The 18,407-nt window shown below is 40.0% G+C and overlaps 1 protein-coding gene across 3 annotated transcripts in view; it reads left to right on the top strand.

Moving 5' to 3' along the window:
- Positions 1–17,522, top strand: part of NOX4 (NADPH oxidase 4) — a 106,772-nt gene extending 89,250 nt beyond the window's left edge. For 2 of the 3 annotated variants that reach the window (XM_054385493.1, XM_054385501.1), the window contains 5 exons: positions 4,950–5,069; positions 8,564–8,672; positions 9,241–9,309; positions 11,378–11,478; positions 17,402–17,522. In XM_054385493.1, the coding sequence (XP_054241468.1) occupies positions 4,950–5,069; positions 8,564–8,672; positions 9,241–9,309; positions 11,378–11,478; positions 17,402–17,522 (520 nt within the window). The remainder of the gene's footprint in view (positions 1–4,949; positions 5,070–8,563; positions 8,673–9,240; positions 9,310–11,377; positions 11,479–17,401) is intronic. The other variant, XM_054385509.1, reaches the window with a different exon arrangement.
- The last annotated feature ends 885 nt before the right edge of the window (positions 17,523–18,407 follow it).

Below are 18,407 nucleotides of genomic sequence, written 5' to 3'. Positions count from 1 at the left end.
GTGGTGATTGTTCATCTGTAAAAGGCTGTTGGTACTGAAATGCTGTCAATAATCACAATCCTTCTGAAAAAGAAGTGTTAGAGTTTACACTTACTAATTGAGGATTAAATAATGACATGAAGTATCCTATGCTGACTTCAAAAGATGAAGCAGCTGTCATGATTTTTACTGCAGAAGATGTTTGAAAATCTTTATTAGTAGGAAGAGCAGCTTTGAAAAATAAAACAATGTAATTTGTTGTAGCTAAATTTTTATTGAAAAACGTGAATTGAGCCTTGGACTCCAAAGTGGTCTGGAACACCGCTGTAGTCAGTTTTCCTTTCTGCAGGCTTACTGTATGAAAGATGTAAGTTTCAGAACTAAATGATTTCCAGTAATTCTTCACTTATCTGGGTTAACTTAGTGGCCTGAAGAAAGAGGTACACGAGGAAGCTATCCTGATATACACAGTCACACAGCAGAGAGAGATTGTCCTGACCAAACCAACTTCTACTAGAAAAACATGACAGAACAGATGGATACAATCAGACAGCAAATTTCAAGGGAACAGTGAGACTGTACTGGGGCAGAATATGACTGAGCTGCATACAGCAAGCATGTTGTTAGCCTAAGTACTGTCGACTTCTGGTCTGTTGGTTTTTCAGATATTAGAGGAAAGAAGAGTCTGAAGAAGAAATTTGAAGTAAGATAATGAAATAGCTGCAGATGTTTACAGAGTTTTCCTCCCAGGCATGAAGGGTGGTGTGGGAGGAACATGAAGGCACTTGTTTGAATATTTATCATGTGGAGGTGGAGGCTGGTACTGTGGGTTATCAGAGGGAGGTAGTAGCATCTTTCTGGTGTATGAATTACAGCAACAGAAGAGTGTAAGGAGACTGTTTCAGCCAGCAGACAGTTCCTTGGAGGCAGTACTTACCTGTGGTTTTGGTAGGACAAGTTGAAGAGAAGTACGAGCATGGGAGGAGAATTGTTTACTTGACTTTATTGTGATTTTGGAGAACTTCATTCAAAACCATTCAGGAACATGGAAATCAACAATACAGGCTTTTCCAAGGGAATCAGGGGAGGGATTCAGCAGCGTATGAAGACATCTAACTTTATGTATTTTCGTGTGAGCTAGATAGCAAAGCTCCAGTTATCTCAGTGCATAAGTGGAACCAGATTCAAGTGCCTCAGATGAGGTACCCAGTGCCACTTCAGTTCTTCTTGGCCTTCAGCTGCCATTCCTGAGGGACACTGATCTCTAAGGTCGTTTTGAATCTAGTCAGTACAGTCAGCAGACACAGACAACAACTCATCGCATCCTGACTCTCTCTAGGCTCCATTAACTATATTTACTGCATCTCTTTTAACTGTATGAGAGGCTTACTGACTAAGCTCACACAGATACTACCTAGGTCTTAGTGACAAACTGAATACTGCTCCTAGGATATAGAATCTTATACTGCTGGGCAAAGTCCTTACTCTGTGGATGTTGATGAGAGTTTTGACAAAAAACTCAGTTACTAGGACTTCACTTTCTGTGTTCTATGTTAATTAAAATTTCCTACAAGCTTTGGAATTAGCTCCCCTATGCATGTGTTATTCTACTGATATCCTAAGTAACGTCTCACAGACTAGGGGGGGGGAAGAAAAAAAAAAAAAAGAAAAATGGAGCAATACCAGCGTTACAGTTGGGTAGTGAAGTCCAATATAAGCATTAAACTCTACTGAAGGTACCTACACTCTAAAGAAAAGCATGACACTGAGGTCCTAGTCTGACAGAGGTATGAGCAGAGGTCTCCACACATCACTATGCAGTTTCTTGGGAAGGTAACTTGGATCTCAAACACAGTACAACTGCCTGTATCCCTGAGACAGGGTCCCTTGGTTTAGAAACAGCCTCCTGTTAGTGCAGTTTCATTGCCCAGCACTGGAACAAGCTGCTTCAATATTTCTCTACTGCTGTACTGTACAGTGTAAGTGTGCTTTAAATAGAAAATATGTTCACCAGCTATCTGTAAGATGCTTTCAAATAATGTACTCTACTGGTTTTTTTCTGTTATGTTCTGTTTTGTGGAGCTTTTTTTTTCCCAGTTTGTGAGCTAAGAAATTGTGCCAGAATAACTGAGAGCACTTCCAAGACTGGAAATGAATACATGTGAAAATAACAATTCATTATTTGAATAAGTTTGCCTGAGGGGGAAATTTCAGAACTTTTAGTAAAGTGACATTCCCTTCCTTCATGTTAATTAAATTAAAGCTGGGGTGGGGCTGATAGCAGAGCATAGAACAGTAGTGTGATATATTTGGGGCACAACTCAAGAAACAAAAAGTCATCTTACCTCCCTTGGTTTCTCTGTCTTTTTATTAAATGCTGTCCATGACTGAATCACTGCTCTGTTCATCACTGTGCTGTTTGATACAGCATCAGGAGGTTTGTTTCTTTCATTGACTTGAATAAAAGAAGGATCAATTCCTAAACAACCATTTCCATCAAGGCATCAGAGCCACATTTCCTTTAGTTATAAATTATCCCCATAGTAAAATGGGATTAAATACTGCATGTTTATGACATCCAACAAAATCTTCCATGGAGATCATGTTATCCTTGGAATCAATCTTTTCAGGCACTCTTGTAGAGTGGGTTAACGCAGTAGCAATATTTCTCCAGCTTTTTCCCCATTTTTCTTTCTCGCACTTGGAAGCAGTGACTTCTGGCTGTCCTGTGCTAGACCACATGCAGGCACAGCAGGAGCCTTTTGGCTTCTCTGATTGCATTTGCTGTCCAAACAACTGCTCCTCACTCCCTCAGAGGATGACACAGTGGGCAGAGAGAAATATTTTGCAGGCCAGATGGGGCTAATGGGCCACAAACTGGAACAATCTGACCAAAATATTTAATTGAAGGTTGTTTCTTGAATTTCTGGCATGTAGTATGCACCAGGCTTTGTCTGGTTTGTGGTGACCAGATCTAGTTTATCATGTTGCAACTTCTAATCATTTCAGTGGCATTCAGCAGCAATCAGACAATTTAGAGGGATTGCTTCATCCCTTCTCAGATCAGACGTACTTGCATACTTCAGATAGTCTTACATGCAGTCCTGCTAAGTGGTAGATTATATAACTCTTGTCACATCCACTGTGGTAATTTGTGAAGAGATCTTCTTTGCTGGTTTGCTTCTATTGGATTTGCTTGTGTTTTTCCTGCACAATGTTGGCTTTAAGTCTCTATATACAGATGAAAGTTAGTGCTGCTTCTGCAAAATGTGAGGAATTTCCCTCAGGCCTATGCTTGTACCCTTCATACCTTTAGAAACAACTCTCCAGGTTTTACCAGCTAGGCAGAATCTGATTAGGGTAGTATGTGTAAGAGGTATGCCAGGAATGACAGTGAAATTCAGTTGCTGGTTTTCATCATTCAATAATTTTCTTTTTTCTTTCTGCCCTACACTGAAATCCCAAAATTAGAGCTCTGTTGCAATGTACATCTGAGACCCATAACATTTGTGGAGTTCTCTCGAAATGTCCCCTGGACCAGATTAATTTCAGAGTAATGGCCTGCTCTCTATATTTCTCCTGTTATTTATTTAAATAAGAGTAACTCCTTTACCTCCTCAAATGACAGTGCAACATTTAGAAGATCTCTTAAAGCAGCTGCTGCTGCATTCTGCATCACCAGTGGTACCATTTCATTAGTGGGAATCAACCAATTTTAAGCAAATGGGGTATAAAGTGTTATGTAACAGGAAACATTTAATGAGAAGATACATAAAAGTTCTGGTTATATTGTGTACACATGTCCAGTGAATTTTTTTGTGGCCCCATTGTGCAAGAGAACTTATCTGTGCTAAGCAAGGAATTAGTTCATTTTTCTAGTGTGCTCTTCATGCCAGAACCTGATCTTTGAGATTCTCCAAGAGAAGGTTTGTTGAATACTGTAGTGACTTCAAAACACAAAGACATAAATAAAAATAAGGACATTTTAGTTGCAGGTAGCTTTTTTACAAATAACAGTGCTGAATTTTGGTTACTTAAAAACATCTACTGACAGCACTTCCAGTGCTTTCTGATGATTACTGTGGCTGGCCCTTTCTCTCCAGGCAGGACACCAAGAGCCAAGAAAGGAGTTTATAAGGCAGGGCACCATTAGGGATCATTCTGTTTGCTTTCAATCCATCAGAAAGTAGCTACTTATCCGTGTTTAGATAAGACATAGTAGAAGGAATCTAACATATAAGGCATCAGGATGTCAGCAATAGAGGCCTGAAAGAAATTTCCTAGAAAGGACCATATTGGCAAAAGACACCCAGAGAAGATATATTCTTGAGTAGTAATATGCCAAGGGTCAGACCACAAAACTAAAAGAAATAACAGACTGACATCTTAAGTCATGGCTAAGATCCAGCCCTCAAAAGGAAAGATCAGATGAGAGTTGGAAGACTTTGTCTTGAAAATGAGACATCTTCACTGCCTTTAATTCTCTGGCTGATGTTACAAAGGAGAAAGCTTATGCCCTTTCACTGGACATAGTTTAGTTGCATAATAGATCAGTATATGTGCGGTGTAAAACTGAAACTAATATACACTAAAACTGTTTGGTGAACTCAAGCCAGAGGTTGATCTTAGTCAGATTTTAGGGCTATTTGTGAGTAAATCGGGCTTGGTTGTGTTTTGCTGTTGATTGTACATATTTGTGAATGTTGTGGATAGTGTATATTTGTACATATTCATTGCATTTCATCATAGATTGTAGTTTTGCTTGTAAATACTTTTCATTTGCTTCCAGACTGAGCTAGCCTGGTCATTGTCGGTGTGGGCGGGGGATTTCAGCTCTTACACTGTTGCAATATCCAAAGACTAGGAGAAAATCAATACAAATTCTTTGTAGGGTTTCAATTTTACCTCACTTTTCATCTCTCTGATTTTAGCAGCTGTCTGTAAAAGTGTTCTTTTTGCTTTTTCTACAGACTCTATGTGGATGGACCTTTTGGAAGCCCCTTTGAGGAATCCCTAAACTATGAGGTCAGCCTCTGTGTAGCTGGTGGTATTGGAGTTACACCATTTGCATCAGTACTCAACACACTGCTGTAAGTGAGCTTAAGGCTTTTAAAGTCATTTCCCCCCAGTTTACCATAGTAGTGATTATCAGAAAGCCTTTCAGAATATTTAAAGCTTCCATTAGCATAAGTCCTTGGAGAGAAGTGGACAACTGGGGTGTCCCTTGAAGAGTCTTTTTATTTTTTTTATTTAAAGGCTTTGGCATTCTATTCAGATCTGAACTTTCACCTCTTGTTTCTCTGTCACATTGGTGTCATGTTTTTCACCAAATCTTGCCCTGTGTCCAGTTTGGCTCCAGTCTTGACTTGCTCCAGTCACTGGACTATTTCATAGGAACTGGATAAAGCAGCAAACCTTCCCTGAAGTGTTGAAAGACCAGCTGGTTTTGGGAGGGTTTTACAATGCACAGCTGAAGCATTTGTTTGAAGCTGAACATGCCAGTGGCCAGCTGTAACTCCAGAGTGAAGTCAAAACCCTGTAATTTAGATGCTGTACATGTTCTTCTGTCCTTGATCTGGGCTGGATGCTACAGTGCTAAGCACTTCTGAAAATTATCAGTCCCACCTGTCTCATAATGCTGCAGCCATAAAAACCATCTTGGGCTCCCTTATTTTCTTTTCCCTGAGAGTGTACTGATCATACTCTCAAAAAGAGGCTACATATCTGCTGAAAGTCTGGGTCTCAGGTGGATAAGATGACTGTTTCCCTCATGATGAATTATCCCTGGGAGTGTTCAGCAAAAATGTCACAGATCATAATGACGGGCCAGCAGCAAGTAATGAGATGTTTACCAGTGTATTATCAGAGGCTGTAGGAACTTGCTCAGGCATTGCCATAGGGTAGTGTCCAAAAGTTTTTGCAGTATCTGTTTATTTAGATAAAGCCATAAATTGGCTTCCACGTAGCCAGTCCCATAACCTGACTTTGTAGCCCATATTCGCACTGTACGAGGCGAATCATTCGCTGATTCTCAGAACGAGTAAGTCTTAGCCTGCTTCCCTTCTCAGTATTTAAACATCAACAAAGCACTGCTTTGGTAAATGATCTGCCTGTTGTCTTTGCCTTGGCTTAGAAACAAAAATTGGCAGGTGTGAACACACAAATTGCTTTATGATGCCAACGCTGCAGGGCAGTAGGGCCAGTCCTGTTATGTCAAGGACATGCAGGTCTTCGGGAGGTCAGAAGCTTGTTGACATGGTCATTTATTTCATGCTCAGTTGTGTTCTGTTGTATGTATACAATTTAATTCCTACTCCTGCCCTTCCCTCCACTTAACTGTTGAACTCTATGCCCTATTTTAAGAAAATATAACTTACATTAAGGAAAGCTAGTGACTTTCATGCAGAAGGGTCTGTAAATAATGACTTATTATGGGCAGTGGTGACATAAAAACACAGAAGTGTTATATAGAGGTAGATTTGGATGTAATGGGGGATTGCAGCCTTATTGCATAACATATCCTGCTGGAGGCAGACCCAAGCATATGTGTCTGAGTTGCTATTTTAAATTTATGCTTGATTTATTTCATGAAGTCTTGCAGCCCAGACTCTTTCTCACTGAGAATGGCATTTTGTTACCGAGCTAGAGAATTTCAATACAAAATGCTTGCATTTTTATCTTCTTTTATCCTTTTTGATTATGAAAGGCACTTATTTTTCTTGCTACTGCTCATAATTATCTTGTCACATCTGACCAGACTATGACCCTTCCTAAGGGCTTGTCTTAATATAGGCAGTCAGAAGAAGATGGAGAAAATACTGTTCTGCAGCTCAACGTTTTTGTTGTTTTTTAACCCTAAACAGCAACTAAGCACTACACAATTGTTCTCTCACTTCCCTTGCAGTTTAATAATTGAAATAAAAGATGATAATAACAACAATCCTAACTGTAATTAAAAGTAACATAACAAAATGAGAGAGAGATGAAACCCAAGGAAAGAACAAGTGATGCACAATGCAATTGCTCACCACCTGCTGACTGATACCTAGTCAGTCCCTAAGAGGTGATCCAGCTCCTCCTGGCCAATTTCCTCCACTTACATACTGAGCAATATGTTCTATGGTATGGAATATCCCTTTGGCTAGATCAGGTTAACTGCCCTGGCCATGCTGCCTTTCAGCTTCTTGTGTACCCTTGCACTTGCAGAGTGTGGGAAACTGAAAAATCCTTGACTTAGGATAAGCACTACTTAGCATCAACCAAAATTCTGTGTGTGTGGTCAACATTATTCTCATGCAAAATCCAAAATACAGCACTGTTCCTGCTAGTAGGAAGAAAGTAAACTCTGCCCCAGCTGAAACCAGGACAAATGAAAAAGCTGAAATCAGGACTTGAAAGACATTGTACTTCCTACTCTTAAAGCACTCTCTATGGGGAATTTATGTGAAAGGGGAATTTATGTGAAAGGTGAGTTCTCAGCCTCTGCATGATGCTGACAATGTGTCTATCCTTGCTCCTCAGGCTTGCAGTGGAGGTTAGTGGTATGGGAAGTTAAGACAGTGGTTGGAGCTATCATTTATTTAGATCTTTTAATAGTATACCCTTGTTGGATATGCTGGCAACACTGGTGTTTGAAATAATGCACAGTGGCTATGGTGAGATGTATCATGAAACTTTTCATCTGGGTTTGGCTCCTGGGACTAGTGTTTGAAGTTGACAGGCTGTGGCCTTCTCTATCTGAAAATTATTTTGATAGGAAAAGGAAGAAACAATCTGTGCACTGACCATTTCAGTGATCAGAGTAACAGAAAACAGAACTGGCCAGCCAAAATGATACTTCCCGTATATTTGTGCTTTATTTGAACTTATTAATCATTGAGATTTTTTTTTACTTCTGTTTTATTTCCCAGTTCATTCCAGTCCTCCCTTTGTGCTATATTTGTGTTTTATTTGAATTAGAAATCTAACACGATAGTCCTGTTTTTCTAAATGCAATGCTAGAATCTGCCCATGACTGCACTTTACCCACCAGCATTTTCTAAGGATTGTAATATATCTCACAGTTCTCTAACACAATGGAGCTCTGATTTGATTTGGTCTTTATGATTTCACTACAGTATTAATTATAATCAACCAGAGCCTTTCACGTAGAAAGGCAGAATTAAGTCCTGACATTATTGCATTTGTCAATATTTTTGTCTTATGGATCGCTTTATAAACCTAATAAAGAATTGACATAATATGCTTGAACTTAGAATGTCTGCTTTGCTTTGAAATAAAAGTTTTATGATGATGCATGAATCCATATTTGCTGCCCAAATCATCTGTATAGCTGACAACTTCCTAATATGGAAACAGAGTCTGTGAAGGGAGTTAAGTCTGTGCTACAGATTTAATATTCTCAGGATCACCCCAATATCAGTATTGGCCATTTCAGTGTCTGATGTGTCATAGGATGGAGGACAACTTAGCGGTTAGCTTCTAATGCAAAATTCACATTTCCACTAATGAATATAAACCATCTTAGTATGTTTCCCTTGTAAATTATGATTTTTTAAATTTACCTAAACATTTTCTTTTCAAGTGATGACTGGAAATGCTACAAACTCAGAAGACTCTACTTCATATGGGTGTGCAGGGACATTGAATCTTTCCACTGGTTTGCAGATCTGCTCTGTATGTTACATAACAAGGTAATGAGTGTTGTTTGGGAGGGGTACTGGCAACTAAGTAAATGCAAGTTATGTCCACACCACACAACTGTCATGCAATAAAGCAGGGTAGCCTTGCTCAAAATAGGTGAGCTCCAGCAGTACTTCTGCTTGGGCTACCTGACCAAGAATCTATTTATTGTTGAAGCTGCACAGAATGGTTTGAGTATCTGTCACCAGTAGTTCATTGCACAGTGTTCCTATGTACCAATAGTCTGGACACTTATCTGTGGAATTTATGAGATGGAAAAAGAACATCCATGTTGAGAATTCTGGGTGGCCTTTAGCCGTCTGGCTAGTAGACAGATCAAGAATGGAGGGAGTTTTACAATTTTGGTGAATTTTAAGAGTGAAGACCCTAGAATAATGTTATGTGTGCACCATGATGTGCAATATTCAGAAATTTGAAGAAGTGCTGTGCAAGTGTATCTTCTTCATTAAAAATCTTACTTCACTGATGCTGAAACCCATGTCACTTAATGCAGTAGGCACATGTTTATATTAAGAGAAGGGGTATTACTTGACTAGCTGTTTTTTATCATCTTCCCAGCTCTGGCAGGAGAATCGACCAGACTATATAAATATCCAGCTGTACCTCAGTCAGACAGATGGAATACAGGTATGTGGCTAAACACTGTTTATAAACCAAACTAGACCTTCAGGTAGCAGATAATGCAAACTGACAGTCAAAGGCAAAAGACAATTACTGTAGATGATAAAAACAGGAAATGAGGCCATAAACTCAAGTGATTGATTCATTGCTAGGGCAAGAGAGCAAGTCCATTCCCATGGCATTAAGAGAATCTAGTCTAGTAGCCTTAACTTGAGGAGATGTCAACAGAAATCCATATCTTCTTTTTCTAGGAAAGAGGTCCTTCCAGGCCAGGCCATGGACCAGATGGTTGTCCATGTTTGATGGGAAATCTGCAACATTTCTGGGCTAAGAATCAATTCAGAATAGTTCTAGGAGCTTTCAAGCTCAAATCTTCTTTTCAAATAAATATTTTGAGAGAAACTATTTTTAAAAGCTTTGTATTTCTTTGCCTCAAATACAGACAAAAGTTACAGATTTCTTGATGTATAAAACTGGAAGTTGCACTGAACTGTCAATTGTTATGTGCTACCAACCCCAAAGCTGAGCTAATTCCCCAGCTCTTGGCATCTCCTGTAGCTATTTACACTTGTGATCTTCATTTTACATTATTTAGCACATGAGCCTAGGCTTGATTCTTCATCCTGCTGTGTTTGGAAGCTTTCCATTGACTGCAGTGGGCCCAGAACCAAGCCTAACAATTACTACAAAACATGAAATGCAGTGAGAAATCATGCCCAAAGGATTTTGATCTGTCTGGTATCAGGTGGAGAAAACATTCACAGCTTTGGTAGGAACACTATCCAATAGTCTAAATTATGTGATAGCTACAGTAGTTATGAAAAGTGCTGCACAAATGTAATGCCTGGATAACATATGTTGATAGAAGTGGGATGCTTGAAAGTATCTCATTGGTGAACTTGGTATGTAATTGTTAGGTTAAAATTAAAACCTGATGCAGGACTGCATTGCAATGACACAGGAAGATTGTAATATAATAGAGAACCCAATGCAAGTTTTCTAGTATCATAGATCAAGCAGGTACTAAATTTATTTAAAGTCAAGTTTGTTTTAAATCTTTCCTTAAAATCACTTTTCTTTTGTGACTGTTGAGCAGAATTGGCATAAACCATAATGCTGCTCATGATTGCTCAAGGGGGAGTTTGAGAACCTCAAGTCTCTATTGCTGTACAGCTTATGTGTTCACTGATGTTGGTCCAAAGTGTTGACTGCTACCAAAATTATGGCAGTTTTGCTTCATGCTCACTTTGCTCAGAAGTAGCATCACTGGGTGACAACAGGGGACAAAGCCCATCTTTCAGCAAAGGCCTCCTGAACATGGGAGGGCAACAGAGGATACATTAGCCAAGACTGTCTTTGCATTACTATGAGCAATGTTTTAGGTTGTTCAGCAGTGGGGTGAATGTGGGAGCCAAGAAAAGATGTAACCTCTCTGCCTTTCTATCTCATGAGGACAGATACCCAAGGAAAGGTAATGCCCTGCAGTTGAAGAGCATTTCACATTACCAGAGTGCTGGTGTGTTAACATTGCTGGAATGGGTTAAGTTCCATTTGGGGAGCAGTTTCAGCTCATTTCTGCTGTCAGAGCAGCTCAAAACAGCTGGCAAACTAGTCTCAGGGAGAAATGTAAGACTTTTCCCTTGTTACTTTTTCAGACCTAGTCGTCTTAATAGTTACTTGTGCAAAGTTAAAAAAGAGACTTCAGACAGAAATACGATTTTTGCATCAGCAATGTTTCTTCCAGTTTAGCATTAAAAGCCAGTGAGGGAATGAATAATAGGAGTATGGTTATTGTTTTATGGCTTAAATAAATTGGTTTAAAAGTAATGGGGAGATTAATGAGCAGCTGCATGAGGAACAATGTATAATGAACACCAAGGAGAGCCATTGAAAAGGCAGTGAGTAGTGTATTGGTGCATGAAATGGCTGCAGTTTTAATCACAACTGTCTGATGCTTGTGCGCAGGTTTTACACCTCAGCGATATGGTAAGTCAGCCAATGTCAGAAATGGGAGCCCTGGGTGATATGAGGCAATTTGCAAATCAGGCAGAATGGAAATTTTTGTTTCTTGCAGAAAATAATTGGTGAAAAATATCAAGCTTTAAACTCAAGGCTTCTGATTGGACGACCCCATTGGAAACTCCTTTTTGATGAAATAGCAAAGTGTAACAGGCGGTAAGTACCTGTCTGCTTGAAAGGTGCCACAGCTGGAAGGCTGGAGGTTATAATTATCAGTTTCTAGCTATGTTTGTATGAACATAGTCTTTGGGTTTTGTTGTAGAGTGTAATGTTCAAGCTACTGATGTTGAAATTATCTAATATTTTGTTGTGAGAGATAGCCTGTACCAACTGAAAAATTATTTTTCTTTGTAGTCAGAACAGTTCATCTTTTCATGCAGCTAGAATGTTCAGTGGCCCAGAAAAGAAAAGTAATAGATTTCCATCTCATTGCACAGAGGTGTTCTTGTCCGTGGCAATATCTTGCTTACAGCATATGGTGGTTTTATATATAAAGTTGCATTTTTTTAAATTGTTGACTTCTACTATGATTGTCATGCTGTGTAGTGCTGGTTTACAAACAAAATGCACCAGGACAAATCTGACTGTCCTATATTGTTTTTATACAGAATATATATTGTCTTTGAAGATTCCTGGCACTTTTTTACTCTTTTCTAAGACTGAGCGATGCCTTTTTGCTGTGCTAGGTGAACATATTATGATCTGAAACAAGACGGTTGTAAACCAGAGACGACAGACAATTAGACTGATGGAATGTCTTTGTCCAAATACAGCTTTGTTGCTTGAGTATTTAACCCCCACTGTCAGTTTTCTCCTTCAAAGGCTGATCTGGTAGAAAGGATTGTGTGAATCTTCCCTAATCCACCTTTGGCAAAGTCAGTGGTGTGGGAGCAAAGCACCCTTAGCTGTTCCTAGTAATTTGGGTGCACCAGATTGAGTGGTCATTCAGGAGGGTGATTCACCTCCAGAACTTTCCCTCAAGAATTTTTTGTCCTCTATTGCACTTCCAAAGTTGCCCATGATTTATTAACTCTTCTCTTCTGAGGTTGGGTATGTCTATCTGATCCCTGGCACTGATTCCTGGCTCTTGAGAAATGTTGAGTGCCAGTGTGGATCACTGTGGGCAGAGTAAGATGCTGACAATATGTATCTTAGATTCATGTCCTAGAGGATGTTGTGGGCAGGGTCCCTTTATAGAGTACCTCAAAGTCTGCTGTAGAGGAGCATCCCTAGTAGGATTCTCACAGTGTGGAGCAAAGTGTCACTTAGAGAAGCATTTTGTGGTAAAGAATCATAGGAAAGAAAGGGAAATAAAGAAGTCAGAGAAGCAAGTTGACTGTCTGGCTCAGAGTCTTCTACATAGAGGACTGCTGACCTTTTATACTCCATTCTAATGTCTTTTTTTGTTTAACTGCATGGATGCAGTTTTAAAAGATGAAAATGGTAAGGTTTCTGCCACTTCTTTGCAAGGCTGTAAGTGCACATAATATAGGTGAAGCTACTAATGGTTGTCATGCTTGCTTTGTCTTTTGTACTTTCCATCGCATTACTCCTAATGAGAGTTCAAGTACCATTTCCTTTGCATTTTCACATCAGATCTCCAAATTGTGCCACCATTTCCAAGCAAGATGTCTTTTACTACTTAAATAATGTTCCAACTCTTGATTATCTTGCAGCTGGCTAAGAAGTAGACTTTCTTACCGTTTGTCACCCTTTTATCAGTGTGTAGATCAGATCTGTAAGATGTAGTTACATGTAACATGATAGACAGTAGCAAAACCTGTAGCTCAGCTATCCCACAGAAACTTATCTGTTGTAGGTGAATATTCATAGAATCACAGACTCATAGAATGGTCCAGACCAGAAGGGACCTCCAAAGGTCATCTAATCTGACCTCCCTTCAGTCAGCAGGGACACCTCCAGGACACCAGGTTGCCTAGGGCCTCATTGAGCCTCACCTTGAATATCTCCAGGGAAGGGGCCTCAACCACCTCCCTGGACAACCTGTTCCAGTGTAGTAAAGAACTTCTTCCTAACATCCAGTTTAAATCTGCTCTTCTCCAGCTTAAAGCCATTGCTCCTTGTCCTGTCACTGCAGGCCCTTGGAAACAGACTCTCCCCATCCTTCTTCTAGGCCTTGTTCAGGTACTGGAGGCTGCTATTAGGTCTCCCCTGAGCCTCCTCTTCTCCAGGCTGAACAACCCCAGCTCCCTCAGCCTGACCTCGTAGCAGAGGAGCTCCAACCCCCTGATCATTCTTGTGGTCCTTCTCTGGACACGCTCCAGGGAATACTCTCCCTCTTTCCCTGGATGAGACAGGAACTTCCGTTTTTCTCCGTAGTCCAATTTCTAATCTCCTGCTAACTTTATTTCAGTTATTATTTCATAGTAACTTTCTACCTAAGTGACCCTGCTGCAGTACTCTGCAGTACTGAGACAAAAGCAAAACCAAAAAAAAAGACCAAAAACAGGACAAACACATTTACAACATCTGGTACCAGTGTCCAGGCTTTCACATGTATTTGCAGTCATCCCCTTGGGCTTGTTTATGGGCAGCCAAGATATTTTCCACTTTTTATCTTGTGATTTTAGTAAAAGCTGTGCATAAATAAACATGCAGCTGGCAAACCTCTCATCGGTTTAGCCATCTGGTTGGTTTGTGGTTTGCGAATTGTTGCTCTTGTTGCTGTTTGGGTCCCAAATAAGCAAAGTGCATTTGTAAGTGTCTCAGCTTTGCCAAACCTTCAGAGCATGACATGGGACAACCCCAGCATCAGGTTCCTGATTCTTTCCTCTGGACTAAGAGGAGCAGACTTGTGCCATCTACTGTTGGTATTTTATATGACGCCTGCATGTGTGTTGGGACAGTTTACATAATAAATTACTGGTCTGGTTTTTCATGCTCTCTTTTTGGCCATGGAGCAGCAGCCTTGTTCCTATTCAGTTGTGTCCTGGATGAAAAGCTTACACCATGCCTTGGCTGCTACACTTTCTCAGTTTAGGTTAGGTCAAATGGGCACATGCTTTTCTCCAGGTAGAGAATGACCTAGAAAAAGACAAGGTGCATTTCTAATGCACTATAAAGGAGAAACCTCTCTCTAGGAATGAATGCAGGATTTAAAATGGGAGCATTTCAAGTCCTGAGTCTGTTCTTTCTAGGTAACAAAGTATTTCAAGTCCTGAGTCTGTTCTTTCTAGGTAACAAAGTATTTCACCTCTCCCCCACCACTCTCAGTTCGTAAAATGGATGTAACTACATGCTGACCTTCTCATCTCATAGGAACACTGAGGAGTTATTTGCATAGTGCTCTGAATGAGTAAAATCCTCTATTAATGTTTATAATTATTAGAAAGAATGCCCTATAGCATAGCTTCCCTAACTATAAACATGTTAATGGTATATACAAAGATTTTCAGACATAGGACTACGTAACTGCCTGTCTTCATCTAAGGAACAAAATGATCCATTGACCCAAACAAGTGATATACAATTAAAGCTCATCAGCTCAGGACAGTATTGTGCTGCTCTGTGTAGTAGCTGCTTTCAGCCATCTGCCTGTTTGTATCACAGCAACCAGGAAGGAGCTGAGTGAGGCAGGGAGGAAGATATCTGCAGGCAGGGAAGTGGGGATGTAGGTGGGGGAAGATGTGGGATGTGAATTGTGGGATGTAAGTGGTATGTGGAGGGGTGTCCAGAATAGATGCTGCTGCTGGGTATCCTGGGGAAGAAGTTTGTGAGTGTCTGGCTCACAGCATGGGGTTGCAACTCAGCTATGTTTCAGGAGACCCTTAGCCACAGGGTCTCCTGTGGCTTTCTGTGATTCTGTTTGCTAGACAAAAGTTCTGTTGCTGGGATGGGAATACATGGCAGTATGTGCTGCTTAAGTATGTCTGTGCAGTGAGGGCTATATATACTATGAAGACAGGCTGGGAGAGTTGGGGTTGTTCAGCTTAGAGAAGAGAAGGCTCCAGGGAGACTTTATAGCAGCGTTTCTATATCTGAAGGAGACCTACAGGAAGGCTGGGGAGGGACTGTTCAAAAGGACTTGTAATAGGATGAGAGGAAGTGGTTTTAAATTGGAGCAGGGTAGATTTAGATCAGACATAAGAAGGAAGTTCTTCACAGTGAGGGTAGTGAAATACTGGGACAGGTTGCCCAGAGATGTGGTGGTGGCCCCATCCCTGAAGATATTCAGGGTCTAACTTGATGGGGCTCTGAGCAACCTGATCTAGTTAAGGATGTCCCTGCTCACTGCAAGGGATTTGGACAAAATGATTTTTTAGGGTCCCTTCCAACCCAATGCATTCTATGATTCTGTGATATATGAAATGAAAGGGAGAGAGACAAAGGAGCTCTTAGGTTTTGTTTATCAGCTGTCTGTGTTAATTAGACTAACAAAATAGCTCAGCAGTTACATGCACAGTGTAAGTCAGGTTCTTGTTGGCAACTCATGCACCCTTTTTCTCCACTGCACAGATGAGAGGGTGTTCAGAGTCTGCAGATGCTGAGGAATCTTATTTGAGAGCAACGAGCACTAGCATTCTCATTATTTCTGCATATCCAGCCACCCATCTCTTGTCCTTAAAAGGAGTACTGCTAGGATAGGAAAGTTTGAAAGATAAACATAAGGGTGAGAAAAGTGCCAGTTAAGAATATTTGCCATGGATTGATATGAGAGATGATGTAATTGAAGGCAGTGAGAGTCAGCATTGTAAGGACACCATGGCAGTTACCTGATCAACTTTGTGATGCTTTCTGATGTTTGAGTCCTCAGTTGTATCGTACCATTGTTGCTGTGCATGGGTATAGAGTGGACTGCTGTGCTGTTCAAGCTGCTGCCTAATATCAAGCACATACACTTGACAGTCTGCATCAAAGATTTCTTCTTTTGTGTGTTAGCTCACTTCTCTCAACAACCACGTATGCAACCAATATTAAACTGTGCCTTCGATTATCCTGCATGTGCTAAAAAAAAAGAAATAGATAGATAGATAGATAGATAGATAGATAGATAGATAGATAGATAGATAGATAGATTAAATAGTTACTGGGTAAAATACTGAAATGGTCCTGGAGGTAGGGCCCAGAATTCAAGTCTGCAGCTTCTTGGTGAGTACCGTAGATCACAACAGTTAGAGCTCTATTCTCTCTTGCATGCATTCCCTCCATCCCAGTGGGTCTTTGAGATCTTCCTTTGTAGCTCCTCAGCAAGAAGATAAAGAATTTATTTTTGTCATGGTATAGAAGAGACAGCACTGCATCCTCTTTCCCTGCTCTTTCTTTTCCCTTCTCATCTTTCAAAAAAAAAAAGGTAATGAATATGAATGGTTCAGTCATGCTGTTGTAGATGGGCACTGTTCTGATGCTGACTGCCGGTCTGAGCCCTCAGATGCTGTATGACTGTGAGTCTGAGTTGCAGCCTGTTCTTAAGGTGATCAGAGAGCAAAGAGCTATTGTTGATGGAGTGGCATGAAAAAGTCATGTTAACTAATGAACCCAGGCTGATAGCTGTGGATGATGAACAAAGATCCTATTGTGTGTTTGGCTTTTCATAAGACTCTAATATACCTATTGAAGGAAGGATCACATACTAATGTGAAACTACAGTGGCAAAACTATTCTGCTCTTGCTAGAAATAATCATGGGTTAGTAGTGCTCTGTTTTCATTAGTGCAATGAATCACTGTTAGTGACTAGATCTCCTGCCAGTGTAAATCACAGCTTACACTAATGAAGTCGTTACAGTCAGACACAGTTTTAATGAAAGAAAGTGATTAATCGTGGGAAAAATCAGAGTGGGAAGCAGTAATTTTTCATCTCTTGGTGTCATGAGACTAAGATAAGGCACTTCTTTCAGGTTTATCTTTAGTCAAGTAAGTCATAGGGCTTCTTGTGGGGGATAGTTGGGAGAGATCTAGTGGCTTCATGTTATCTTCATGATCTAGTGAGCTGTTCTCTCCTCAGAATCTATGCATAGTTGGCTTATGTATAATAGAGTGAGACCAGAATCTAATTCTGTCTATTGTTAGAAGCCTCTGTTTATTTGCAGTGTCATAAGTTACTCTTTTTTTTTTAAACAGGAAAACCATTGGAGTTTTCTGTTGTGGACCAAACAAAATATCTAAGATACTTCATAAACTGAGCAACGGCAGCAATTCTTACGGGACAAGGTTTGAGTATAATAAAGAATCATTCAGCTGAACGTCTGTTGGACTAGCAAGACTATAGAAGACAAAAAGTGCAATTACTTCTTTGTACAACTTAAAAGTTCAACTGTGGTTTAAACAGAAATGTACCAAAGAATAGCACAGATTTTCTTATTTATGTTTATTTAAGATATTGGAAAATGATGGATGCAGCAGTATACCAACAAATAATAAGTGCTTATGCTCAAACCCAAAGGAGCTCGCACAGTATTTGTGGCAGCAGTAATTCTTTGGAGTCGTTTCTGTTAATTAAAAAGTACAGAAGCTGAGGAGAGACACAATTGCTTTAAAAACTTATGGAAAAGAATCTGTGGAACATTTGAACTTTTTTGACTTCAATCTTCTGAAGCTAGATCAGTAAACCAAACCCCAAGTTAATCCAAATGAAAAAATGTAGTGTATTACAAAGACTATTGCTTTTGTTGGTATACAAATCTCATGGCTTTGAGGTGGAAAAAGTCCTGTTAATGATTTTATGCATTGCCGAATTGGGATTCATATTTATAATATACAGTGTTACTCTCACTAGTCAACTTCTGTAATGGTTGTGACCATTCCTGAATGGAAGAGAGGGTGGAATACGGAGAAATGTAAGTTAACCTATGGAAAAGTGAGCACAACTGTGTCATGCCTGTGGGTAGACTCCATCATGATGTAAATCACAGCCTTTTGGTAAGCAAACATCTGTACACGGAGAACTCTCTGCCTTGAATTTATTCAGCATTCAGTGAGTTTGCAAAATGTGTGATTTATGCAGCCAGAAAGATGGAGCAAGAAAAGTGATTAAGGGGGAGCAGACAGGATACGGTGTTTTATTATACTGTGTACTCAATATGGGAGTTGCACTTAGTTTGCACTCACATGCCGTGAATGTCAAACA

This window comes from Indicator indicator, chromosome 1 (assembly GCF_027791375.1).
Source record: "Indicator indicator isolate 239-I01 chromosome 1, UM_Iind_1.1, whole genome shotgun sequence".
Lineage (NCBI taxonomy): Eukaryota > Metazoa > Chordata > Aves > Piciformes > Indicatoridae > Indicator > Indicator indicator.
The sequence above is the reverse complement of the archived record's forward strand: the minus strand, read 5'-3'. Positions and strand labels throughout refer to the sequence as shown.